General features: G+C 45.2%; 2 protein-coding genes across 7 annotated transcripts in view; one reads left to right on the top strand and one right to left on the bottom strand.

The window, feature by feature from the left end:
* The window catches only part of mnx1 (motor neuron and pancreas homeobox 1), a 94,121-nt gene extending 86,229 nt beyond the window's left edge, over nucleotides 1-7,892 (bottom strand). Inside the window, exon 1 of the mRNA XM_070881633.1 lies at nucleotides 7,773-7,892. The gene's annotated coding sequence lies outside the window, so the exon portion shown is untranslated. The remainder of the gene's footprint in view (nucleotides 1-7,772) is intronic.
* Nucleotides 7,696-27,969, top strand: part of ube3c (ubiquitin protein ligase E3C) — a 231,689-nt gene continuing 211,415 nt past the window's right edge. For 2 of the 6 annotated variants that reach the window (XM_070881632.1, XM_070881627.1), the window contains exons 1-2: nucleotides 8,035-8,115; nucleotides 11,694-11,795. In XM_070881632.1, the coding sequence (XP_070737733.1) occupies nucleotides 11,730-11,795 (66 nt within the window). In that variant the 5' untranslated portion in view covers nucleotides 8,035-8,115; nucleotides 11,694-11,729. Of the gene's footprint in view, nucleotides 7,880-8,034; nucleotides 8,116-9,597; nucleotides 9,745-11,693; nucleotides 11,796-27,969 lie in introns of those variants that run through there. The other 4 variants (XM_070881630.1, XM_070881631.1, XM_070881628.1 and 1 more) reach the window with 4 other exon arrangements.

Below are 27,969 nucleotides of genomic sequence, written 5' to 3'. Positions count from 1 at the left end.
CCTAATCTGCTGCCATTCAGATAATATTCTGCCTTTGTGTTTTTGCCCCCAAAATTGATAACCTCATTTATCCACATTATACTGCATCTGCCATGCATTTGCCCACTCATCCAACCTCTCCAAGTCACCCTGCATCCTCTTAGCGTCCTCCTCACAGCTCACATCGCCACCCAGTTTAGTGTCATCTGCAAAGTTGGAGATATTACACTTAATTCCTTCATCTAAATCATTAATGTATATTGTAAAGAGCTGGGGTCCCAGCACAGAGCCCTGCGGCACTCCACTAGTCACTGCCTGCCATTCTGAAAAGGGCCCGTTTATCCTGACTCTCTGCTTCCTGTCTGCCAACCAGTTCTCTATCCACGTCAATACATTACCCCCAATACCATGGGCTTTGATTTTGCACACCAATCTCTTGTGCGGGACCTTGTCAAAAGCCTTTTGAAAGTCCAAATACACCACATCCACTGGTTCTCCCTTGTCCACTCTGCTAGTTACATCCTCAAAAAATTCCAGAAGATTCGTCAAGCATGATTTCCCTTTCATAAATCCATGCTGACTTGGACCGATCCTGTCACTGCTTTCCAAATGCGCTGCTATTTCATCCTTAATGATTAATTCCAACATTTTCCCCACGACTGATGTCAGGCTAACTGGTCTATAATTACCCGTTTTCTCTCTCCCTCCTTTTTTAAAAAAGTGGTGTTACATTAGCTACCCTCCAGTCTATAGGAACTGATCCAGAGTCGATAGACTGTTGGAAAATGACCACCAATGCATCCACTATTTCTTGGGCCACTTCCGTAAGTACTCTGGGATGCAGACGATCATGCCCCGGGGATTTATCGGCCTTCAATCCCATCAATTTCCCTAACACAATTTCCCACCTAATAAGGATATCCTTCAGTTCCTCCTTCTCACGAGACCCACTGTTCCCTAGTACATCCGTAAGGTTATTTGTGTCTTCCTTCGTGAAGACAGAACCGAAGTATTTGTTCAATTGGTCTGCCATTTCTTTGTTCCTCATTATAAATTCACCTGAATCCGACTGCAAGGGACCTACGTTTGTCTTCACTAATCTTTTTCTCTTCACATATTTATAGAAGCTTTTACAGTCAGTTTTTATGTTCCCTGCAAGCTTCCTCTCGTACTCTATTTTTCCCCTCTTAATTAAACCCTTAGTCCTCCTTTGTTGAATTCTAAATTTCTCTCAGTCCTCAGGTTTGTTGCTTTTTTTAAATCCAATTTATATGCCTCTTCCTTGGTTTTAATACTATCCTTAATTTCCCTTGTTAGCCATGGTTGAGCCACCTTCCCAGTTTTATTTTTACTCCAGACAGGGATGTACAATTGCTGAAGTTCATCCATGCGATCTTTAAATGTTTGCCATTGCTTATCCACTGTGAACCCTTTTAAGTATCATTTGCCAATCTATTCTAGCCAATTCACGACTCATACCATAGAAGTTATCTTTCCTTAACCTCAGGACCCTAGTTTCCGAATTAACTGTGTCACTCTCCATCTTAATAAAGAATTCTACCATGTTATGGTCACTCTTCCCCAAGGGGCCTCGCACAACATGATTGCTAATTAGTCCCTTCTCATTACACATCACCCAGTCTAGGATGGCCAGCTCTCTAGTTGGTTCCTCAACATATTGGTCAAGAAAACCATCCCTAATACACTCCAGGAAATCCTCCTCCACCGCATTGCTACCAGTTTGGTTAGCCCAATCAATATGTAGACTAAAGTCGCCCATGATAACTGCTGTACCTTTATTGCACACATCCCTTATTTCTTGTTTGATGCTGTCCCCAACCTCACTACTACTGTTTGGTGGTCTGTACACAATTCCCACTAGTGTTTTCTGCCCTTTGGTATTCCGCAGCTCCACCCATACCAATTCTACATCATCCAGGCTAATGTCCCTCCTTACTATTGCATTAATTTTCTCTTTAACCAGCAATGCCACCCCGTCTCCTTTTCCTCTCTGTCTATCCTTCCTAAATGTTGAATACCCCTGGATGTTGAGTTCCTAGCCTTGGTCACCCTGGAGCCATGTCTCCATGATGGCAATTACATCATCTCCGTTAACTGCTATCGGCGCAGTTAATTCATCCACCTTATTACGAATACTCCTCGCATTGAGACACAGAGCCTTCAGGCTTGTATTTTTAACACACTTTGCCTCTTTAGAATTTTGCTGTAATGTGGCCCTTTTTGTTTTTTGCCTTGGGTTTCTCTGCCCTCCACTTTTACTATTCTCCTTTCTATCTTTTGCTTCTGCCTCCATTTTATTTCCCTCTGTCTCTCTGCATAGGTTTCCGTCCCTCTGCCATGTTAGTTTAACTTCTCCCCAACAGCACTCGCAAACACTCCCCCAGGACATTGGTTCCGGTCCTGCCCAGGTGCAGACCGTCCGGTTTGTACTGGTCCCACCTCCCCCAGAACCGGTTCCAATGTCCCAAGAATTTGAATCCCTCCCTTCTGCACCACTCCTCAAGCCACGTATTCATCTGAGCTATCCTGCGATTCCTACTCTGACTAGCACGTGGCACTGGTAGCAATCCTGAGATTACTACTATTGAGGTCCTACTTTTTAATTTAGCTCCCAGCTCCGTAGGACCTCATCCCATTTTTTACCTATATCGTTGGTACCTATATGCACCATGACAACTGGCTGTTCACCCTCCCTTTTCAGAATGTCCTGCACGCGCTCCAAGACATCCTTGACCCTTGCACCAGGGAGGCAACATACCATCCCGGAGTCTCGGTTGCGGCCGCAGAAACGTCTATCTATTCCCCTTACAATCGAATCCCCTATCACTATAGCTCTCCCACTCTTTTTCCTGCCCTCCTGTGCAGCAGAGCCACCCTCGGTGCCATGAACTTGGCTGCTGCTGCTCTCCCCTGATGAGTCATCCCCCTTAACAGTACCCAAAGCGATGTATCTGTTTTTCAGGAGGATGACCGCAGAGGACCCCTGCACTACCTTCCTTGCACTGCTCTTCCTGTTGGTCACCCATTCCCTATCTGCTGTATCCTTTACCTGCGGTAAGACCAACTCACTAAACGTGCTATTCACATCATTCTCAGCATCGTGGATGCTCCAGAATGAATCCATCGGCAGCTCCAGTGCCGCAATGCGGTCCGTCAGGAGCTGCAGGCGGATACACTTCCCGCACACGTAGTCGTCAGGGACACCGGAAGCGTCCCCGACTTCCCACATATTACAGGAGGAGCATAACACGTGTCCAAGCTGTCCTGCCATGACTTAACCCTTAGATTAACTTAATTTGGCAACAACAATGCTAAAGGTTACTTACTGGTTAAAAAAAAAAGCTACTTACCAATCACCAGCCAATCACTTACCCCGTTGGCTATGACGTTCCCTTTCGATTTCTTTCTACTTCTTTTTTGCCTCCCTGCTGCAACTGCACCGGCTAGCCTCCTCGACCTTCCGCTGGCACCTCCCGACTGATGGGCCTTTTGTAGGCCTCCCGACTCTGCTGCTCCGCCTCTCCGACGCCTCCTCGACCTTCCGCTGGCACCTCCCAACTGATGGGCCTTTTGTAGGCCTCCCGACTCTGCTGCTCCGCCTTTCCGACGCCTCCTCGACCTTCCGCTGGCACCTCCCGACTGATGGGCCTTTTGTAGGCCTCCCGACTCTGCTGCTCCGCCTCTCTGACGCCTCCTTGACCTCCCGCTAGCGCCTCCCGACTGATGGGCCTTTTGTAGGCCTCCCGATTCTGCTGCTCCACCTCTCCGATGCCTCCTCGACCTCCCGCTGGTGCCTCCCGAATGATGGGCCTTTTGTAGGCCTCCCGACTCTGCTGCTCCGCCTCTCCGACGCCTCCTCGACATCTGTCATTGGAAAAATGCTGGAGTCCATTATTAAGGAAATAGTAGCAGGACATTTGGAAAAGCATAATTGAATCAAGCAGAGTCAGCTTGGTTTTATGAAAGGGAAATCATGTTTGACAAACTTGCTGGAGTTCTTTGAGGATAGAATGAGCAGGGTGGATAAGGGGGAACCAGTGGATGTGGTGTATTTGAATTTCCAGAAGGCATTTGATAAGGTGCCACATAAAAGGTCACGCAAGATAAAAGTTCACGGGGTTGGGGGTAATTTATTAGCATGGATTGAGGATTGGCTAACTAACAGAAAACAGAAAGTTGGGATAAACGGGTCATTTTCCAGTTGGCAAACAGTAACTAGTGGGGTGCCGCAGGGATCGGTGCTGGGTCCTCAACTATGTACAATCTAGATTAATACTTTGAATGAAGGACAGAGTGTCATGCAGCCAAGTTTGCTGATGATACAAAGATGGGTGGGAAAGCAAATTGTGAGGACACAAAAAATCTGCAAAGGGATATAGACAGGCTAAATGAGTGGGCAAAAATTTGGCAGATGGAGTATAATGTAGGAAAATGTGAGGTTATCCACTTTGGCAGAAAAAATAGAAAAGCAAATTATAATTTAAATGGAGAAAAATTGCAAAGTGCTTCAGTACAGAGGGACCTGGGTGTCCTTGTGCATGAAACACAAAAAGTTAGCATGCAGGTACAGCAAGTAATCAGGAAGGCAAATGGAATGTTGGCCTTTATTGCTACAACTGTACAGGGTATCGCTGAGGCCACACCTGGAGTACTGTGTGCAGTTTTGGTCTCCGTATTTAAAGGATATACATGCATTGGAGGCTGTTCAGGGAAGGTTCACTTGGTTCATTCCGGAGATGAGGGGGTTGACTTTTGAAGATAGGTTGAGTCTATACTCATTGGAAGAATGAGAGGTAATCTTATTGAAACATATAAGATAATGAGAGGGCTGGACAAGTTGAATGCAGAGAGTATATTTTCAATCATGGGGGAAACTAAAATTAGGGGGCATAATCTCAGAATAAGGCGCCGCCCATTTAAAACTGAGATGAGAAGGAATTTTTCCTCTCAGAGGCTTGTAAATCTGTAGAATTCTCTGCCCCAGAGAGCTGTGGAAGCTGGGTCATTGAATATATTTAAGGTGGAGATAGAGACAGATTTTGGAGCGATAAGGGAATAAAGGGTTATGGGGAGCGGGCAGGGAAGTGGAACTGAGACCATGATCAGATCAGCCACGATCTTATTAAATGGCGGAGCAGGCTCAAGGGGTCAAATTGCCTGCTATTTCTTGTACTTTTGTGTTCTGCCCTATATCTGCTCTGTTAACAAGACCACTCTCTTCCATCTCTGCAAACATTCTTACTACTGGCTTCCCAAATGTGATACGTGTGCACACTAGGTCCATGCAGCAGAGCTGGTCTCCAGTTGTCTTGGTTAACCCTTGCCACTGGAACAAGACCTAGCTCTGTCAAGCCCGTGTGGTGACTGGTGTGCAACGGCCACCACACATTAAAAAAATCCATGCACAAGCATCTTGCACCCTTCAATATGCAGTTCGGGATCTGGAATATTAGATCCTTCATTGAAACACCTGTGAACTCATTGAAATCCTTTTTTTGCGTGGAAGCAAGTCATCCTCGATTTGAGGGACTGCCTAAGAAGAAGAAGTAGTAGAGAGGGTGCAGAAAAGAATTACGAGAATGATTCCCGGGTTCAGGGAATTCAGTTATGTGAATAGACTGGAGAAGCTGGGGTTATTCTCCTTAGAGCAGAGAAGATTGAGAGGAGAGTTGATAGAGATGTTCAAAATCATGAGGTCTGGACAGAGTAGAGAGAGCGAAACTGTTCTCATTGGTAGAAGGGTTGAGAACCAGAGGACTCAGATTTAAGGTGATTGGGAAAAGAGCCAAAGGCGACATAAGAAAAAACTTTTTTACGCAGCGAGTGGTTATGATCTGGAATGCACTGTCTGAAAGGGTATTGGAGGCAGACTCAATCACTGCTTTCAAAAGGGACTTGGATAAGTACATGAAGCAAAAAAATTTGCAGGGCTACAGGGAAAGGGCGGGGGAATGGGACTAGCTGAAGTGCTCTCGCAGAGAGCTGGCATGGGCTCGACGAGTCAAATTGCCTTCTTCCATGCTGTAACCATTCTATGGTTGTGTTCTCACTCACATTTGACCACTCCATCTTGACTCCCAACACCTTTTGTCCACTCCAAGATCCACAGATTCCATGAGCCCAAGTGAGTTGACTTAAAATTCTCACCTTGCTTTCAAATCTCGTCTTGGCCAGGTTGCACCTGCCTTGGTAATCTGCTCCAGCTTTATGTCCCCATATGCACTCTTGCCACATCCGCTACTACTTTCAAAAACCTTGCCTCGAGCCCTGTACTCTGTTTTTCCTCTTTAATGTCTAGTTGTTTTACTCCACTTGAGGAATGTTAGAGAACTGCAAGTTATTGTATTCACATTGATACAATGAATGAAAAATACATTTCTTTAGTTCCCTCAAGTGATACAAAGCAGTGTAAACACATAGTTTATGTACTGTGTTGCAGATTTTTTAAACTAAGGAATTTAGGTAAATTGCCTGCAGTCTAAGACACCATATAGGCTAAAAAGAGAAAAAAATAGGGGAAATAAATAAAGAAATGGCTAGATGAAGAAAAGTGTGAATTTTTAAGAGGAACTGAAGACTGAAGAAAGGAGTTGCAATTCTGAAATTCTAGAACGTTAACTCTGTTTCTCTCTCTACAGATGCTGCCTGACTGCTGAGTATTTCCAACATTTTCTGTTTTTATCTCAGGATAAGTGGTTGGCCAAATTAAGCCTGAGATGAGGAGAAATTCCTTCATTCAGAGGATTGTGAATCTTTGGAATTCACTGCCCCAAAAGGCTGTGGATGCTGAGTGGTTGAGTATATTCATGGCCAAGATAGATTTTTGGACTCAATGGGGGTCGGGCAGGAAAGTGGAATTGAGGTCGAAGATCAGACATGATCTTATTGAATGACGCAGTGGGCTCGATATGGCCTACTCCAGCTCCTAATTCTCATACAAAAGCAAAATACTGCGGATGCTGGAATTTGAAATCAAAACAGAAAAGCTAGGAAATCTCAGCGGGTCAGGCAGCATCTGTGGAGAGAAACAAAGTTAATTTTTCAAGTCTTTGTCCTAATTCTTATGTTCTTGTGACCCTTTCATCATCATCACAGGCAGTCCTTCAAAATTGAGGAAGACTTGCTTGCACTCTAAAAGTGAGCTCTCAGATGACAGCAGAGTCCAATTGAGGAATTACAGTCTCTGTCACAGGTGGAAAGGGAAAGGGGGAGCCTGGTTTGCCGCACGTTCCTTTCACTGTCTGTGCTTGCTTTCTGCATGCTCTCGGCGACGAGACTCGAGGTGCTCAGCGGCCTCTCAGATGCACTTCCTCCACTTAGGGCGGTTTTGGGCCAGGAACTCCCAGGTGTCAGTGGGGATACTGCACTTTATCCTGAGGCTCTGACCCCCCTAGTTCTGGACCCTCCAGCCAGGGGGGGAAACATCCTCCCAGTATCTACCCGGTCAAATGTGCATCAGTCAAATGGATGTCGATATTTTCCCATCCAATACGCTCCAAATTTGGAAGATTCCAGATGCGAGGCAGCATTAGTGAAGAACTGGATTGGGGTAGGGAGGTCAGAAAAAAAACTGGGTCAAAGGTCGCGCGCAAGCGTGTCCCGCCTTCCGGCTGCGTAACCGATGACATCACCGTCGCTCTGACAATCGCTTCCAAAACAGTTGGGTTCAAACTTGCGGCAGTGGAGCGGGGAGGGGGAAGAGGGAGAGAATGCCGGCACACGAACATTTACAATCGGCACCAAACAATTCACAAACAACGCCACGTTAAAACCTTCGTATAAAGGCTGGCTTCTTGTCGACGCGCCCACTCTCTCTTTTCTTGCGTCTAGATTTTGATCTGTCGGTGGCAAGCGGCGGTGAGGGAGTGGGGACGTGGGGGTAGGAACGAGAATCTCCAGGCGCGGGGGAGGGAGGACGGGGACGGACCGTAAAGGAGCGCGTGACGTGCGTTGCGTGCAATGGACGTGGCGCTGAGCCAATCGCTCGACGGAAGGCTTTGTGGCGTCACGCGGGCCAGGGGAAGGCGGGACTTCCTGGGTGAGGAACGCGAGCTGGAGGTGACCGCTTCCGCGCGTGCAGTTGGTTTCAGTTATAGACGGCAGCTGGTGCGTCAGGTAAAGGAGCCGGGCCGTGGGGGGAGAGAGAGTGAGAGAGTGAGCAGGCATGGGGGCGGTGGTCGGGATGGTGGGGTGGTTGGGTGTTGAGGGGGGGGAGTGGAAATGAAAGGAGAGGCTCTGTCATCGTCTTTTCAGCTTTTAACTTCCATAAAAATCTTTTGCGTGTTTTATAAAAAATAATCAGCTTTTTAAAAAAAAACATTTAAATGACAGGGGTTTTGAAGCAAGATGTGTGTTTTTTTTATTTTGTAGAAACTCCCCTTGTCTTTAAATGTTTTAGTTATTTTGCGTCCTGCTGAGTCATAAAGAGAAGAGATGGTGGTGGTGGTGGTGATTGGGGGAACAGAAGGATAAAAGCCCAGTTGCTGGCTGACAATTCACTCCACTGTCCAGGCCTCGACACTACGGCCTATTACCAGTCAAACAGAGGGAGGCTCTCTTTTTTTTTTTGTTTGTTTGGTTACAAATCACTGCAACACTCTGCTCGGTGGTTTATATCTTTGCCCCTCGACTTGTGTAGTTGTAAACAATCTCGACCTCTCTCTCTCTACCCCCACCCCCTCCCCATTTCTGTAAGCTACACAAATTAGCAATCTTGTTGTGCGAGGCCTCTTGGGGAAGAGTGACCTTAATATGGTAGAATTCTTTATTAAGATGGAGAGTGACACAGTTAATTCAGAAACTAGGGTCCTAAACTTAAGGAAAGCTAACTTCGACGGCATGAGGCGTAAATTGGCTAGAATAGACTGGCAAATGATACTTAAGGGGTTGACGGTGGATAGACAATGGCAAACATTTATAGATCACATGGATGAACTTCAACAATTGTACAGCCCTGTCTGGAGTAAAAATAAAACTGGGAAGGTGGCTCAACCGTGGCTAACAAGGGAAATTAAGGATAGTGTTAGATCCAAGGAAGAGACATATAAGTTGGCCAGAAAAAGCAGCAAACCTGAGGACTGGGAGAAATTTAGAATTCAGCAGAGGAGGACAAAGGGTTTAATTAGGAGGGGGAAAATAGAGTACGAGAGGAAGTTTGCCTGGAACATAAAAACTGACTGCAAAAGCTTCTATAGATATGTGTAGAGAAAAAGATTAGTGAAGATAAATGTAGGTCCCTTGCAGTCAGACTCAGGTGAATTTATAATGGGGAACAAAAAAATGGCAGACCAATTGAACAAATACTTTGGTTCTGTCTTCACGAAGGAAGATGCAAATGATCTTCCGGATGTACTAGGGGACCGAGGGTCTAGTGAGAAGGAGCAACTGAAGGATATCCTTATTAGGAGTGAAATTGTGTTGGGGAAATTGATGGAATTGAAGGCCGACAAATCCCCGGGGCCTGATTGTTTGCATCCCAGAGTACTAAAGCCCTAGAAATAGTGGATGCATTGGTGATCATTTTCCAACAGTCTATTGACCCTGGATCAGTTCTTATGGACTGGAGGGTAGCTAATGTAACACCACTTTTTAAAAAAGGAGGGAGAGAGAAAACGGGAAATTATAGACCGGTAAGCCTGACATCAGTAGTGGGGAAAATGTTGGAAGCAATTATTAAGGATGAAATAGCAGCACATTTGGAAAGCAGTGACAGGATCAGTCCAAGTCAGCATGGATTTGTGAAAGGTAAATCATGCTTGACCAAATCTTCTAGAATTTTTTGAGGATGTAATTAGTAGAGTGGACAAGGGAGAACCAGTGGATGTGGTGTATTTGGACTTTCAAAAGGCCTTTGACAAGGTCCCACATAAGAGATTGGTGTGCAAAATCAAAGCACATGGTATTGGGGGTAATGTACTGGCGTGGAATAGAGAATTGGTTGGCAGAGAGTCGGGATAAACTGATCCTTTTCGGAATGGGAGGCAGTTAGTGGAGTGCTGCAGGGCTCAGTGCTGGGACCCCAGCTCTTTACAATATACATTAATGATTTGGATGCAGGAATTGAGTGTAATATCTCCAAGTTTGCAGATGACACTAAACTGGGTGGTGGTGTGAGCTGTGAGGAGGATGCTAAGAGGCTGCAGGATGATTTGGACAGGTTAGGTGAATGGGCAAATGCATGGCAGATGCAGTATAATGTGGATAAATGTGAGGTTACCCCCTTTGGTGGCAAAAACACAAAGGCAGAATATTATCTGAATGGTGGCAGATTAGGAAAAGGGGAGGTGCAATGAGACCTGGGTATCATGGTACATCAGTCATTGAAAGTTGGCATGCAGGTGAAGAAGGCAAATGGTATGTTGGCGTTCATGGCTAGGGGATTTGAGTATAGGAGCAGGGAGGTCTTACTGCAGTTGTACAGGGCCTTAGTGAGGCCTCACCTGGAATATTGTGTTCAGTTTTGCACTCCTAATCTGAGGAAGGATGTTCTTGCTATTGAGGGAGTGCAGCGAAGGTTCACCAGACTGATTCCTGGAATGACTGGACTGACATATGAGGAAAGACTAAATCAACTGGGCCTTTATACACTGGAGTTTAGAAGGATGAGAGGGGATCTCATAGAAACGTATAAGATTCTGACTGGACTGGACAGGTTAGATACGGGAAGAATGTTCCCGATGTTGGGGAAGTCCAGAGCCAGGGGACACAGTCTTGGGATAAGGGGTAGGCCATTTAGGACTGAGATGAGGAGAAACTTCTTCACTCAGAGTTGTTAACCTGTGGAATTCCCTGCCGCAGAGAGTTGTTGATGCCAGTTCATTGGATATATTCAAGAGGGAGTTAGATATGGCCCTTATGGCTAATGGGATCAAGGGGTATGGAGAGAAAGCAGGAAGGGGGTACTGAGGTGAATGATCAGCTATGATCTTATTGAATGGTGGTGCATGCTCGAAGGGCTGAATAGCCTACTCCTGCACCTATTTTCTATGTTTCTATTTGGTTGCTGTTATAACAGACTCCCAACAAGACATTTTGGTTTAGTACACTGGTTGTGATTCATCAGCATTTAGCACACCTTAGAGCATGAAGATTTAATTTTGTTTTACCGAGCATTATTTTAATGTGTGTCTCATATCGTGTGTGTGTGCATATGTGAAATCAATTTGTATAGAGACATGGTTGATTTTTAGAATTGCTTCCAGTTTAAATAAAGTGCATTTGCAGACCCAGAGAAGAAAATAAGTGTTGTGATATTGTAATCTCGTGTCCTTAAATCGTTAAGCATGTGTTGTACTTGTACAGCTAAAATAGCATAATATTTTGTAAATTTGCACTGTCATGCTAAGCAATTGATGATTTCCTGTTCTCAGGGGAAATCCTTTTTTCTGTTTATTTCCACCATTAGGTACTTACTGCTTATTAGCAAAGATGTTTAGCTTGGACTCTGGAGTAATGAAGGGATATAGGGTTCGGGCGGGAATATGGAGTTGAGGTCGAAGATCATGATCTTATTGAATGTGGAGCAGGCTCGAGGGGCCCTATGGCCTACTTCCAATTTTTGTGTTGTGTTCATAAGAACATAAGAAATGTTCTTTTTGATCAACTGATTTTGAAGTGCACTCTTTTGTAATCTAGATTTAAAATATTCATTATAAACAATGGTTGCTTAAATGGAAATGTAATCTCTCATTTAGGAGCTGTACTTTTGTTAGATGGGATAACGTACAGACATGTTCAGCTTTGAAGGCGATTTCAAAACAAGGCCCAAGGTATCTCTTGGTGGAGCAAGCAGAAAGGTGAGTAATTACTTGCTGCTGGGAAAAAGTTTTAATGTGTACAATAAATAGATTTATTAATTTTGTAAAATTTAGAACTTGAAGTTTAAAACATTTGGATTGTGGTGATTATATAATAGAAGCCAAGGAGTGCATTATAAAGCATTTGTATCAATGAGTTCAAATGATATAAACAGTGAAAGTGAAGTTTGAGTAGTCTGATTACTGGTATGAACTTCTCAATAAAAAGAAAGACTTGCATTTATATAGCGCCTTTCACAACCTCGGCTTGTCCCAAAGTGCTTTACAGCCAATGAAGTACGTTTGAAGTCTAGTCACTGTTTTAACGTTGTAACTATTGGTAGCCGTGCCTTCTGTTGCCTTGGTACTAAGCACTGGAATTCCCTGACTCAACCTCTCTGCCACTTTACCTCTCTTTCCTCACTTTAAGACACACCTTAAAACCTACCTCTTTGACCAAGCTTTGGGTCATCTGCCCTAATTTCTCCTTATGTGGCTTGGTGTCAAATTTTTTGTTTTATAATTCTCCTGTGAAGCACCTTGGAATGTTTTACTCCGTTAAAGGCGTTATATAAATATTTGTTGTAATGTAGGAAATGCAGGAGTCAATTTGTGCACAAGCTCCCACAAACAGCAATGAAAAACAAAGACCAGAAAATCTGTTTTAGTGATGTTGGTTGGAGGATAAATAGTGGCCAAACAGTACACTTGTGTTTATACTTTTTAATGTGTAAGAGAATGTATTTAGTTTGAAGATAGTTGAATGTGGAGGAGGGTTAACTTAACGCTTCACTGTTGTGAACTGCATTGTATATATAATTACTTTCAGTTTTTGTTCCTGATTTGAAGAATGTCCAGTAAAAGTTTTGATCGTGGAAATTGTAATATTGCTGTCTTTCACTGATTATCCCAAACAGAGTTTTATTGCATTATTACTGCTCTATAATAATTCAAAAATCCTGATCTTCACAGGAGTGCAGTTTGTACTAATCAAGAATTACACAGGGAGCTGTCTGTAATGCATTGTGTGATAGTAGAACTGTGCATTTAAATAAATTGACCAGTATAAGATGGGTTTAATTATGAGCAGTGTACATTACTGTGCAGTAGGAACAATGACCAGTTTCTGGATGCATTATTCCTTCCACAACTCTCAGTAATGGTGTTTTACCAATAGTAAATATTGTTCTTGTACAGAGCCCAGTATTTCCTTTACACTTGGAGAATATTGTCAGCAGTGGTTAGACTTCAATACTAATCTTCCAAAGCTACGTTAATGTTACCAAAACATACTAACATAAATACAGTATATGCAGATATCTTTCTCATGTGAAACAGCATATTATCATCTTTTGTATGTAGTAGCAAATCAAATGTCAATATCTAAGTTGGATATCCAGGCCAAAGCTTCCGGTGTAACAGCGTGGATATCTTGTAGGCTGCTTGCGAATTTCCTCTGAGGGCAGTGTCCAATGATGTGCTTCAGGGTCTGATTAGGAGCTTAACAGTTGCATGATGGGGATGCTTTAATATTCCACCTCTGGAGAAAGTGGCAGCATCTACCATGACCAGTTCTGAGGCGGTTGATGGTTGTTCACTGTTTTGAGAGGAAAGTTTGATCCTTCACGTTGTAGCATGGGGTCCACTATAAGGAATCCATCGTATATGTCATAGAAACATAGAAAATAGGTACAGGAGTAGGCCATTCGGCCCTTCGAGCATGCACCGCCATTCAATGAGTTCATGGCTGAACATGCAACTTCAGTACCCCATTCCTGCTTTCTCGCCATAACCCTTGATCCCCCGAGTAGTAAGGACTTCATCTAACTCCTTTTTGAATATATTTAGTGAATTGGCCTCAACAACTTTCTGTGGTAGAGAATTCCACAGGTTCACCACTCTCTGGGTGAAGAAGTTTCTCCTCATCTCGGTCCTAAATGGCTTACCCCTTATCCTTAGACTGTGACCCCTGGTTCTGGACTTCCCCAACATTGGGAACATTCTTCCTGCATCTAACCTGTCTAAACCCATCAGAATTTTAAACGTTTCTATGAGGTCCCCTCTCATTCTTCTGAACTCCAGTGAATACAAGCCCAGTTGATCCAGTCTTTCTTGATATGTCAGTCCCGCCATCCCGGGAATCAGTCTGGTGAACCTTTGCTGCACTCCCTCAATAGCAAGAATGTCCTTCCTCAGGTTAGGAAACCAAAACTGTACACAATACTCCAGGTGTGGCCTCACCAAGGCCCTGTACAACTGTAGCAACACCTCCCTGCCCCTGTACTCAAATCCCCTCGCGATAAAGGCCAACATGCCATTTGCTTTCTTAACCGCCTGCTGTACCTGCATGCCAACCTTCAATGACTGATGTACCATGACACCCAGGTCTCTTTGCACCTCCCCTTTTCCTAATCTATCACCATTCAGATAATAGTCTGTCTCTCTGTTTTTACCACCAAAGTGGATAACCTCACATTTATCCACATTATACTTCATCTGCCATGCATTTGCCCACTCACCTAACCTATCCAAGTCGCTCTGCAGCCTCATAGCATCCTCCTCGCAGCTCACACTGCCACCCAACTTAGTGTCATCTGCAAATTTGGAGATACTACATTTCATCCCCTCGTCTAAATCATTAATGTACAGTGTAAACAGCTGGGGCCCCAGCACAGAACCTTGCGGTACCCCACTAGTCACTGCCTGCTATTCTGAAAAGTCCCCATTTACTCCTACTCTTTGCTTCCTGTCTGCCAACCAGTTCTCAATCCATGTCAGCACACTACCCCCAATCCCATGTGCTTTAACTTTGCACATTAATCTCTTGTGTGGGATCTTGTTGAAAGTCCAAATATACCACATCAACTGGTTCTCCCTTGTTCACTCTTCTGGAAACATCCTCAAAAAATTCCAGAAGATTTGTCAAGCATGATTTCCCTTTCACAAATCCATGCTGACTTGGACCTATCATGTCACCTCTTTCCAAATGCGCTGCTATGACATCCTTAATAATTGATTCCATCATTTTACCCATTACTGATGTCAGGCTGACCGGTCTATAATTCCCTGTTTTCTCTCTCCCTCCTTTTTTAAAAAGTGGGATTACATTGGCTACCCTCCACTCGTTAGGAACTGATCCAGAGTCAATGGAATGTTGGAAAATGACAGTCAATGCATCCGCTATTTCCAAGGCCACCTCCTTAAGTACTCTGGGATGCAGTCCATCAGGCCCTGGGGATTTATCGGCCTTCAATCCCATCAATTTCCCCAACACAATTTCCTGACTAATAAGGATTTCCCTCAGTTCCTCCTCCTTACTAGACCCTCTGACCCCTTTTATATCCGGAAGGTTGTTTGTGTCCTCCTTAGTGAATACCGAACCAAAGTACTTGTTCAATTGGTCCGCCATTTCTTTGTTCCCCGTTATGACTTCCCCTGATTCTGACTGCAGGGGACCTACGTTTGTCTTTACTAACCTTTTTCTCTTTACATATCTATAGAAAGTTTTGCAATCCGTCTTAATGTTCCCTGCAAGCTTCTTCTTGTACTCCATTTTCCCTGCCCTAATCAAACCCTTTGTCCTCCTCTGAGTTCTAAATTTCTCCCAGTCCCTGGGTTTGCTGCTATTTCTGGCCAATTTCTATGCCACTTCCTTGGCTTTAATACTATCCCTGATTTCCCTTGATAGCCACGGTTGAGCCACCTTCCCTTTTTTATTTTTACGCCAGACAAGAATGTACAATTGTTGTAGTTCATCCATGCGGTCTCTAAATGTCTGCCATTGCCCATCCACAGTCAACCCCTTAAGTATCATTCGCCAATCTATCCCAGCCAATTCACGCCTCATACCTTCAAAGTTACCCTTCTTTAAGTTCTGGACCATGGTCTCTGAATTAACTGTTTCATTCTCCATCCTAATGCAGAATTCCACGATATTATGGTCACTCTTCCCCAAGGGGCCTCGCACAACGAGATTGCTAATTAATCCTCTCTCATTACACAACACCCAGTCTAAGATGGCCTCCCCCCTAGTTGGTTCCTCGACATATTGGTCAAGAAAACCATCCCTTATGCACTCCAGGAAATTCTCCTCCACTGTATTGCTTCCAGTTTGGTTAGCCCAATCTATGTGCATATTAAAGTCACCCATTATAACTGCTGCACCTTTATTGCATGCACCCATATTTCCTGATGGATGCCCTCCCCAACATCACTACTACTATCTGTTTGGAGGTCTGTACACAACTCCCACTAACGTTTTTTTGCCCTTTGGTGTTCTGCAGCTCTACCCATATAGATTCCACATCATCCAAGCTAATGTCCTTCCTAACTATTGCACTGGTAGCAATCCTGAGATTACTACTTTTGAGGTCCTACTTTTTAATTTAGCCCCTAGCTCCTTAAATTAGTTTCGTAGGACCTCATCCCTTTTTTTACCTATGTCGTTGGTACCAATGTGCACCACGACAACTGGCTGTTCTCCCTCCCTTTTTAGAATGTCCTGCACCCGCTCTGAGACATCCTTGACCCTTGCACCAGGGAGGCAACATACCATCCTGGAGTCTCGGTTGCGGCCGCAGAAACGCCTATCTATTCCCCTTACAATTGAATCTCCTATTACTATCGCTCTCCCACTCTTTCCTGCCCTCCTGTGCAACAGAGCCAGCCACGGTGCCATGAACTTGGCTGCTGCTGCTGCCCTCCCCTGATGAGTCATCCCCCCAACAGTACCCAAAGCAGTGTATCTGTTTTGCAGGGGGATGACCACAGGGGACCCCTGCACTACCTTCCTTGCACTGCTCTTCCTGCTGGTCTTCCATTCCCTATCTGGCTGTGGACCCTTTACCTGCGGTACGACCAACTCGCTACACGTGCTACTCACGTCATTCCCAGCATCGTGGATGCTCCAGAGTGAATCCACCCTCAGCTCCAACTCCGCAATGCGGTCCGTCAGGAGCTGGAGGCGGATACACTTCCCGCACACGTAGTCGTCAGGAACACTGGTGTCGTCCCTGAGTTCCCACATGGTACAGGAGGAGCATAACACGTGACGGAGCTGTCCTGCCATGACTTAACCCTTAGCTAAGCAACAACAATGCTAAAGTTTACTCACGGTTATAGAAGAGAAAAATGAAAAACTACTCACCAATCACCAGCCAATCAGTTACCCCCTTGGCTGTGACGTCATCTTTCTGTTTCTTTCTACTTTTTTGCCTTCTCCCTGTAGCTGCACTGGTAGGCCTCTCCACGCACCTCCTCGACGCTGCTCCCGACTGCTGCTGCGTTGGGCCTTTATAGGCCTCTCGCTGACCCCGGAACTCACGCCTCTCCACGCACCTCCTCGACACAGTTCTTCCAAGCATTTCACTATCTGTCATCAAGGCTGAGGGGAGATCGCTGAAGGGCTTTGGTGACGGTCTAAAATGGCCTTTTGGATTTGAGTTGGTGGTAGGTTGTTCAAGTCGGCCAGGGCGAGTGCTGCTGTACGGAGGGTTTGAGTGTCTGCTCCCCATGTAGATCCACTGAGTTTCTGGATCAAGTTGACCCTATTCTTGAGTTTCTTCCCAAGGTTCTGGAGATGTTGTCTATGTGACCGGGTGCGATCAAGTGCGACTCATAAATAGGATTTTTTTTTGGCATAGTTTACCTCTGCGCCTCAAAAGGAGACTTTCAAAGCTTGGTTTGCTTGATGGGTGTTGAGGTGGAATGTCGAGGTGACAGTCTATTGCGGCTTTGGCCGGTCACCATCGGCAGAAGTAGGCCTACATCCTCTGTAAATCACTGGTCAGAGTCTCTTGGGTGATGAGCAGAATCATGTTTTGCGTGGCTAAGGCAATGTCATCAATGTATCCGAACTTGCGGGACTCTGTTTCTGGCAGGTCACTGGTGTAAACCTTGAATAATATGGCTACCAGGACAGAACCCTGTGGGAGAACGTTGTTCAATGTCCTATATCTGCTCTTCTGGGTGCCAGAGTGCACATAGAAGCGTCGGTTGCTAAGCATGGAGTTGAGAAGATGGATTGTTGATCTGCAGGGTGAAATGATGGATAGCTTGAAAAACAGTCCGTGCTTCCAAACTGTCATACGCTGCTGACAGGTCCACGAGTGTTATGGAGGTCTGGCGCTGGAAGCCTGCTTCGATGTGCATTGTTAAAGCTACCACATGCTTGCCGAAGTTACGGCCGCTCCGGAAGCCCGATTGCTCCTTAGGGGTGGTAAGCTTGATGATGGGGGCGAGCCTATGGAGTCGTAGCTGCCCCAGCATTTTATGATCGGGCATTAGCTGGAAACTTCAAAAGCATTCTTCCCCTGCTTCAGGATTATTTTAGTCTCCCTCCAAATTGGTGGAATTTTATCAGTTGCCAGTCCCTCAGAAGAAGGAGGTCAACCATCTCTTTGCTTTGGGTTCCAGTGCTTTTAAGAATTCTGAATAAAGACTACCTGGACCAGCAGCTTTTGCCGATTTGGTTGTCGACCTATTATCAAAAGGTATGGCTTGGGTCATACCTAGTATGTTTTGTGCAATAGATCAATCCTATTGCCTGTCATGGTATGATCCATAATTTCATATAGTTTCTTTTGAATGCACACAATGTTGTCACCATAATCGTGTGTAAGTCACAGGCTTTGCTGGAATGTGAGTGTAGACTAAATAGTTATCTGCTGGGGAATAATTATGCACTGTTGTAAATATCCTACTATAATTGGCTACTGTGGCTGAGAGGCTTAGACCTCGGGTTAAGGCTCCAACAAGGTTTGAGTTTTAATCCTGTTAATGGCATGGTGATTTATGTAAATGCAGGTGAAGTTTTACTGACTTTTTATATGTGGTGCTTTTTGAGGCGAGGTTGTGCAAAAATTGCATTGGAATACATGGAAAATGCAACACTAAAACAGGCCATTCGTCCCAGCTAGTCCATGTTGGTGTTTACTCACCACATGAGCAAATAGTTCTGATCGCATTTACCCACTTTACTCCCATATCCCTTCCACTTCTTTTCTTTCCTTCATCCATCTATCCAATCCAATCTTGAATGTTGACATAGGTTCTGCCTGCACCACTAACTTGGGAATTGAATTTCACAACCTCACAATTCTATGAATTTCTAGCAATACCCCCATGCCTAACCAATAAAGATTTAATGGTGAAGGGGTTGGGTTAAAAGTTGATATAATTGGGGCATTGTAATCCTTGCAAACTCCTGTTCCTCCACGGCATTACAGAGTTTACTGTTTGCAATGAGAGAATTTACCTTGGAAATATGAAAGAGTATGTAATATCCTGGCACTGAAATGAGAGAACTTGAATTTATAAAGCGCCTATCATGTCATCAGGACGTCGCAACGTGCTTTACATCTGATGGATTACTTTTGAAGTGTCATCAGTGTTATTACATGGGCAAATGTGGCAGTTGCTTGAATTGCATACTGTTCCCTGTACTTAGTACAGACAAATATATATTTTAAAAACGTTCCATTTAAAAAAAATCGTATCAAACAGTTGTAGGCAAATACTTAATGGAGTTGCTTTATGCTTTAAAAGTGCTTTGGGGTGTTTAGTCAGACTTCACAAGAGATTGCACAATCATCTAATGGGCTCGGTTCCTGGAATAGCCTGCTGATTGGTGCACATCCTCTCCAAAGTGAGCTGAATTTTAAGCCTCATCTTATCCACAGCTCCAAAAATACCTGTCTCCGCCTTTGCCTTGGTCCTTGCTGAAACGTGCATCCATGCCATTTTGATCTCTCAGCTTGACTTTTCTTCAGCAGCCTCCTGTGTTCTATCCTACATAAAACCTAACGTGCCCAAACTCCACCATGCTTCTTCCATGCTAACTCCTTACAGCTATCACTGCTGTCCTTGCCAATCTCCATTGGTTCCCTGTCCTCTAATAGATTACATTCAAAATCTTTGCCGTAATTTTTTACACCCCTTCACTGCTTCATTCCTCTCCGACTACTCCTAAACCTGTGTGTCATCTGCTCTTCCAATGTGGCCTCTTTGCATCTTCCCTCCATCCCCACCTCCCCAGCATCGGTAACAGGCTTAAGTTTCTGGGCTACACTCTTGACCACTTGGGCCTATGATCTGCAGCTCTGCTTTGGTATGTCTCTCCCATTGCGTCTTTAATCATCTCCCCTAACTCTTGTACTGATTGGTGTCTGTTTTCACATCTGTAACATTCTTTAGAATATATAACTACAATAAAGGTGCTAATATAAATATAAATTGTTCAGTAAGTTCAGCTAAAATCTGGCTGTGTTGGCCACTTGTAAATGCTTTTGCTGTAGCTAGTGTTATCAGTAAATAAACTTTTTTTTTCTTGCAATACTTAAATATGTTTTATTTTTGTCACTCTGTACTTTTGTAACTCTTAAATGTGAGTGTTGCATCGAATGTACATACCGGTACCGATGTTGGAATGATTATAGTGATATCTGGCTTCAGTCGTCTTTCATATGGTAGTAGCAACTCAAATGTCAATATCTATGTCAGATATCCAGGCCAAAGCTTCTTGTGTAACAGCTTGTGGATATCTTGTAGGCTGCCTGCAAATTTCCTGAGGGCAGTGTACAATGATGTGCTCCAGGGTCTGATTAGGAACTCCACACGATGGGGGATGCTTTAATCTTCCAGCTAAGGAGAAGGTGGCAGCATCTACCATGACCAGTTCTGAAGCGGTTGATGCTTGTCCACTGTTTGCAAGGAAGGTTTGATCCTCCTTGTTGTACTGTAGGGTCTGGGAATTTATTTGGTATGTCACAGTTTTTCTTACCATTTTGCCATCGGTCACCAAGGCTGAGGGGAGAATGCTGATTTGGTGACTGTCCAAAATGGCCGTCTAGATTTCAGATGGATTGGTGGTAGGTTGTTTGCGTCGGTCTGGATCGGTATGTCTTTGCTGATGTAGTGGTTGTATTCTCTGGAGACTGCATATTTACGGCGTTGGTGTGGTGGTGCGATTTTCGCAAGCACAGGCATCCCTTGGGCTGGATTTTTGAGAGGTTTGCGACTGGGTTTTTGCCGCGATTTGACCCTCTGCGGTGAAAACCCGGTCGCAAAGCCCGGGCGGAATCCTCGGGTACCTGTTTGCAGCGGCACTTCCAAGTACCGCCGGGAGAAGTGCGCCGACATGGAATGACTCCAATTGCGTTTGCGATCGGGTTTCGGCATTTATCCCTTATGGCTAAAGGGATCAAGGGGTATGGAGAGAAAGCAGGAATGGGGTACTGAAGTTGCATGATCAGCCATGATCATATTGAATGGTGGTGCAGGCTCGAAGGGCCGAATGGCCTACTCCTGCACCTATTTTCTATGTTTCACCCGACCAGTACGCCGCGCCCCGGACACCCCCTTGCTGGCAGCGGTAAGTCAGAAAACCTGCAAAAAAAAAAGTAAGTTAAAGTTTTTATTTGTAAAATTTTTTTGCAGCAATTAGTTAATTAAGGGTCTTGAAAATGTTTTTTGGAATTTCCCCACCCCCTGCTCCCAGCCTCGCACTAAAGTTAATAATAATCATAGGCAGTCCCTCGAAATTGAGGAAAACTTTCTTCCACTTTTTTTTTGAGTTCTTGGGTGACTACAGTCCAATGCGAGAATTACAGTATCTATTACAGACAGTCGTTGAAGGAAAGGGTGGGTGGGACTGGCTTGCCGCACGCTTCTTCCGCTTGCTTTCTGCATGCTCTCGGTGACGAGACTTGAGGTGCTCAGCGCCCTTCCGGATGCTCTTCCTCCACTTAGGGCGGTCTTCGGCCAGGGATTCCCAGATGTCGGAAGGATGTTGCATTTTATCAAGGAGGCTTTGAGGATGTCCTTGAAAGGTTTCCTCTGCCCACCTGGAGCTCGCTTGCTGTGTTGGAGTTCAGAGAAGAGCGCTTGCTTTGGCATGCTAACAATGTGGCCCGCCCAACGGAGCTGGTTGAGTGTGGTCAGTGCTTTGATGTTGGCCTGATCGAGAACACTGATGTTGGTGCATCTGTCCTCCCAGGGGATTTACAAGATCTTGCGGAGACATCGTTGGTTGTATTTCTCCAGCGATTTGAGGTGTCTACTGTATCTGGTCCACGTCTCTGAGCCATACGGGGGGTGGGGGGGGGCGGGTGTGTGTGTGTATCACTGCAGCCCTGTAGACCATGAGCTTGGTGCCAGATTTGAGGGCCTGATCTTCGAAAACTCACTTCCTCAGGCGGCCGAAGGTAACTCCAGCAGTTAATAATAATACAGCTGTAATAATTTTTATTTATACAGCGCCTTTAACGGAGTAAAACGTCCCAAGTTGGCGAAGTTTGCGGCAAGAATGCCTCCCTTTGTGAAGCACCACTGGTGTTGACCCAAAGGCCGAAAGTTAGGCATTAAATCGTTAATTTTAACTTATTGCTTGCATTTTCGCCCCAAAACTTGCAATTCCAGCCCATGGTGTTGGTGTCGATAAAAGTGTACCGGTGATAATTCTCATAATTGAATTCAGCTGGACTTTAACTTCAGTTAGCTATAGGGCTGCGAATGCATGATATTAATGTCAGTGCTATGATCTCCAAAACTTCAAGAACACATTTTGATTACACTGTGCAATGCTTGAAGATTTTACTGGTTTTCTGCTTGAGAATTAGTTCACCACTATTTGTAAATATCAGTATCCTATCAAGCCTCGTTAGATTGTTTAATTTGCAAATTTAGGAAAAAACAGGAATTGTGAGTGCAAATGTGAAGATATTGATACTAACCCTTTTTGTCAAATGAGCTGTCTGTCTTTCTATAGTAGTGTTAGGACATCAACTCAAACCCAGTCAGTATTTTGCTGAATTTAATAATGTGGTCAGTGGTGAGTCACAACTTAGTTTAAACCTCAGTAGAAATTTCAAAAAAACTTTCAAAATGGATGTTCGTAGTTACAGTCGGCTACCACATGTGGAACAACAACCTCTGAAATTGAATTATAGTACGCAGACTACACTTGTGTTTGTGCACACTTGAGTCCGAACTCCAAACCATCGTCGCCACCTTCACTGAAGCGTACAAGAGTCTGGGTCTTACATTAAACATCCATAAGACAAAGGTTCTCAACCAACCTGCCCCCGTCACACCAGCACTGCCCCCAAGTTATCAAGATCCATGATGAGACCTTGGATTATGTGGACCACTTTCCATACCTTGGGAGTCGACAGTCAACAAGGACAGACGTCGTCGACGAAGTCCAACACTGCCTCCAGTGTGCCAGTGTAGCCTTTGGTCGCCTGAGAAAGAGCATGTTTGAAGACCAGGATCTCAAACCCGGCACCAAGCTCATGGTCTGCAGAGCAGTAGTGATACTCACCCTCTTGTATGCCTCAGACATGGACTATGTACAGTAGGCACCTCAAAGCACTAGAGAAGTACTACCAATGCTGCCTCCGCAAAATCCTGCAAATCCATTGGCAGGATAGGCGCACCAAAATCCGTGTTCTCGCTCAGGCCAGCATTGAAGCATTGACCACGCTCGACCAGCCCGATGGACGGGCCACATTGTTTGCATGCCCGACACTAGACTCCTGAAACAAGCGCTCTACATACAGCTCTGACATGGCAAGCGAGTCCCAGGAGGGCAGAGAAAACGCTTTAAGGAGATCCTCAAATCCTCTTTGAAAAAATGCAACGTCCCCACCGGCTCTTGGGAATACCCTGGCCCAAGACCGCTGAAAGTGGAGGGAGAAGCATTTGAGAAGGCGCTGAACACTTTGAGTCTCTTCGCCGGGATTACGCGAAAGCCAAGCACAAACAGCGGAAGGAGCGCATGGCAACCCAAGCACCCCACCCACCCGCCCCTCCAACCATCACCTGTGACAGAGACCTGCCTTGGTCTCATCAGTCACCTTAGAACTCAGTGTGGAAGCGAGTCATCCTCGACTTCGGGGGACTGCCTAAGAAGAAGACATGTGGAACAACAACCTCTGTGGTATCACCTGTCTCTGCTGCTAAAATCTTCATCTGTGCCTTTGTTACCTCCAGCCTCGACTATTCTAATGCACTCTTGGCTGGCCTCTCACCTTTCACCCTCTATCAACTTCTACTCAAACAAAAATCTGTTGCTCATCTCCAAATTCGTCCATCACACCTGTGCTCTCTGAGCTATGTTAACTCCTAGTCCAGCAACACTTAGATTTAAAATTCTCATCCTTGTGTTCAAATGCCTCCACGGCCTCGCCCCTCCCAATCTCTCCAACCTTCACCAGCCCTACAACCCGCTGTGATTTCTGCGCTCCTCCAATTCTGTCCTTTTGCATACCGTGAGTTGCACCATTGGCGGCAGTGCCTTCAGCTGCTTAGGCCTTAAATTCTGGAATTTCCTCTCTGCGCCCCTCTCCTCCTTGAAGACACTCCTTAGAACCTACCTCTCTGACAAAGCTTTTGGTCATCTGTGCTAATATCTTTTTATGCAGTTTGTATATAAAAAAAATTGTTTGCTGATGTTCCTGTGAAATGCTGCGGAATGCTTTACCACATTAAAGCCGCCACAGTTTGTTGTATAACATAAAATGTGGAAATAAAACAAATTCTAACCATTGTAATTTCATACAGCAGGCCATGAGCATGAGAGTATTGCAGGAAAACTACCAATTTGAAGTGAAATTGTTGACCAGCAGCTTCACATGTACACTTGAGAGCTTCATGTGAAGTAAACTCCAATAGAGTGCACAAATATATGCAATTATGACTCTGGTAAGTTTAACTGCTTGTGCATTGTAGCAGTCTCAAACTTCAATCCAGCGACTTGCCTGCTGAGATTTAGGGAGACAATTCCAGAACTTGGGGTCTAGGCAACTGAAGGTGGCGTGATGGAATTTGGGCATGCACAAGTTACTCACTTTTGCCAAAGATGAAAGGGTAGTTTTGAAATGGATGGTTTTTTGAAGTTGGTTGGAGCTGCTTGCTGGAATAAGTGCTCCTGTTAGATAAGAAAGATAAGAAAAGTTAGTGGCAGCAATGCTTTAAAATATTAAAGGGATTCTTAGTGTTTGCTTTTTATGTTTGAAATCCACAACATTATTTGGCAAGTTATTCACTTTGGTCGTAAGAATGGAAAAACTGATTTTTTTCAATGGTGAGTAAATGTTGAGAGATTTAAGTGTCCTGGTTCAGGAAACACAAAGTTAACATGCAGATACAACAAGCAATTAGGAAGGCAAATGGTGTGTTGGCCTTTATTGCAAGGAGGTTGGAGTACAAGAGTAAGGAAGTCCTGCTGCAAGTGTACAGAGCTTTGGTGAGACCACACCTGGAGTACTGTGTACAGTTTTGGTCTCTACCTCAGGTTGTAACAAAGGTTCACTGGAGTGATTCCTGGGATGAAAAGATTGTCCTGTGAGGAGAGATTGGGTAGATTGGGCCTATATTCTCGAGAGTTTAGAAGATTGAGAGCCGATCTCAGTGAAAAGGGGATGGAGTTTTAAAGCAGGGAAGTCTTGCTACAGTTATACAGGGTATAGGTGAGGCCACACATTGAATACTGCTTACAGTTTTGGTTTCCATATTTAAGAGAGGATATACTTGCTTTGAAGGCAGTTCAGAGAAGGTTCACGAGGTTGATTCCGGGGATGAGGGGGTTGACTTATGAAGAAAGGTTGAGTAGGTTGGGCCTCTACTCATTGGAATTCAGAAGAATGAGAAGTGATCTTATCGAAACGTATAAGATTATGAGGGGGCTTGACAAGGTGGATGCAGAGAGGATGTTTCCACTGATAGAGGAGACTAGAACTAGAGGACGTAATCTCAGAATAAGGGGCTGCCCATTTAAAACTGAAATGAGGAGCAATTTCTTCTGAGGGTTGTAAATCTTTGGAATTCGCTGCCTCAGAGAGCTGTGGAAGCTGTGTCATTGAATAAATTTAAGACAGAGATACAGTTTCTTAACCGATAGGGGGTTATGGGGATTGGGCAGGGAAGTGAGTCCATGATCGGATCAACTATGATCGTAATAAATGGCGGAGCAGGCTCGAGGAGTCATATGGCCTACTCCTATTTCTTATGTTTTTAACATAGAAACATAGAAAATAGGTGCAGGAGTAGGCCATTCAGCCCTTCGAGCCTGCACCACCATTCAATATGATCATGGCTGATCATTCACCTCATACCCCTTTCCGCTTTCTCTCCATACCCCTTATCCCTTTAGCCGTAAAGGCCATATCTAACTCCCTCTTGAATATATCCAATGAACTGGCATCAATGACTCTCTGCGGCAGGGAATTCCACAGGTTAACAACTCTGAGTGAAGACGTTTCTCCTCATCTCAGTCCTAAATGGCCTACCCCTTATCCTAAGACTGTGTCCCCTGGTTCTGGACTTCCCCAACATCGGGAACATTCTTCCCGCATCTAACCTGTCCCGATTTGTCAGAATCTTATACGTTTCTATGAGATCACCTCATCCTTCTAAACTCCAGTGTATAAAGGCCCAGTTGATCCAATGTCTCCTCATATATGTCAGTCCAGTCATCCCGGGAATCAGTCTGGTGAACCTTCGCTGCACTCCCTCAATAGCAAGAACATCCTTCCTCAGATTAGGAGACCAAAACTGAACACTGGCCCCAAGTTTCCACATGATTTGCTCCTGATTTTTAGGAGCAACTGGTGGAGAACGGAGTATCTTAGAAATCGCAATTCTCCACATTTCAGTTTTCTGCAGTTCTAGTCATGTAGAACAGTTTCACTTTCGAACAGAATTTTTTTTTCAAAAGGGGGCGTGTCCGGCCACTGACTCCTGATTTGAAAGTTTCCACAGTGAAAACTTACTCCAAACTAACTTAGAATGGAGCAAGTGAAGATTTTTGTTGGCCTGAAAAAACCTTGCCTGCACATTAAAAAATCAGGCGCAGGTTACAAATTAGGCGTCCGGAACGAGGTGGGGGGGCGGGGGTGGGGGGGGGGGGGGGGAGAAGGGAAGTCATTACATTCTACAATAAATCCTTAGTTATACTTATACAAATGTTATACAAATAATTCCAACCTGAATAAAAAATTTATAAGCAAAGAAAAGATGAAATAAACCACGTTCCTACCTGTGTGAAAGTGCTTCAGGCAGGGAGAAGGCTGCAGGAGCCCCCACAAGTTGAGGCAGCTGTTCCCGACGGCAGGGCAGGGGGGGGGGGGGGGGGTAGGCAGTGAGGAGGCAGCCATTCCCGACGGCAGGGGGGTGAGGAGGCAGCCGTTCCCGACGGCAGGGGGGGGGGGGAGCAGGGTGGAGGCAGCCGTTCCCGACGGCAGGGGCGGGGGAGGCAGGGAGGAGGCAGCCGTTCCCGACGGCAGCGGGGGTGGGGGGAGGAGGCAGTGAGAAGGCTGCAGGAAGCCTCAGAAGTTGAGGCAGCCATTCTCGACGGCAGCGGGGGGAGGCCCCCCTGCCGTCCGTCGGGAAACGGCTGCCTCAACTTCTGAGGCTTCCTGCAGCCTTCTCACTGCTGCAAGAAGGCTCAGTGCTGATCATGGAAGGGCAATGTGGTTTTATTAAAAAATGTTAAAAATTGAACAGCTAAAAAGAACTACAAAAATGGCCGAGTGCCAAAGTTTCCTTCACACTGCGCGTGCGCGAACGCTCCGATGCGCACGCGCAGGATTGCCGGCACGAAAAAAAACCTCATTTAAATGATACCCGCCCCCTCCTACTTACAAAATCGGCGCGAGTGGTAGGCTCCGCCCCCTGGGCGCCGCACCAAGCTGACATCGAGCTGTAAAGCGCTCGAGAATAGCGTGTTTTTTTTCAGGCGCCGTTTTCAGCGCGAAAAACGGGCGCCCAGCTCGGAGGGGCGCCTGTTTTGCCGCGTGAGGAAACTTGGGGCCAATATTCCAGGTGAAACATAGAAATATAGAAAATAGGTGCAGGAGTAGGCCATTCGGCCCTTCTAGCCTGCACCGCCATTCAATGAGTTCATGGCTGAACATGCAACTTCAGTACCCCATTCCTGCTTTCTCGCCATACCCCTTGATCCCCCTAGTAGTAAGGACTTCATCTAACTCCTTTTTGAATATATTTAGTGAATTGGCCTCAACAACTTTCTGTGGCAGAGAATTCCACAGGTTCACCACTCTCTGGGTGAAGAAATTCCTCCTCATCTCGGTCCTAAATGGCTTCCCCCTTATCCTTAGACTGTGTCCCCTGGTTCTGGACTTCGCAACATTGGGAACATTCTTCCTGCATCTAA

The sequence above is a fragment of the Pristiophorus japonicus genome, chromosome 5 (assembly GCF_044704955.1).
Source record: "Pristiophorus japonicus isolate sPriJap1 chromosome 5, sPriJap1.hap1, whole genome shotgun sequence".
Taxonomy (NCBI): domain Eukaryota; kingdom Metazoa; phylum Chordata; class Chondrichthyes; family Pristiophoridae; genus Pristiophorus; species Pristiophorus japonicus.
This window is presented reverse-complemented; position numbering and strand designations above follow the sequence as displayed.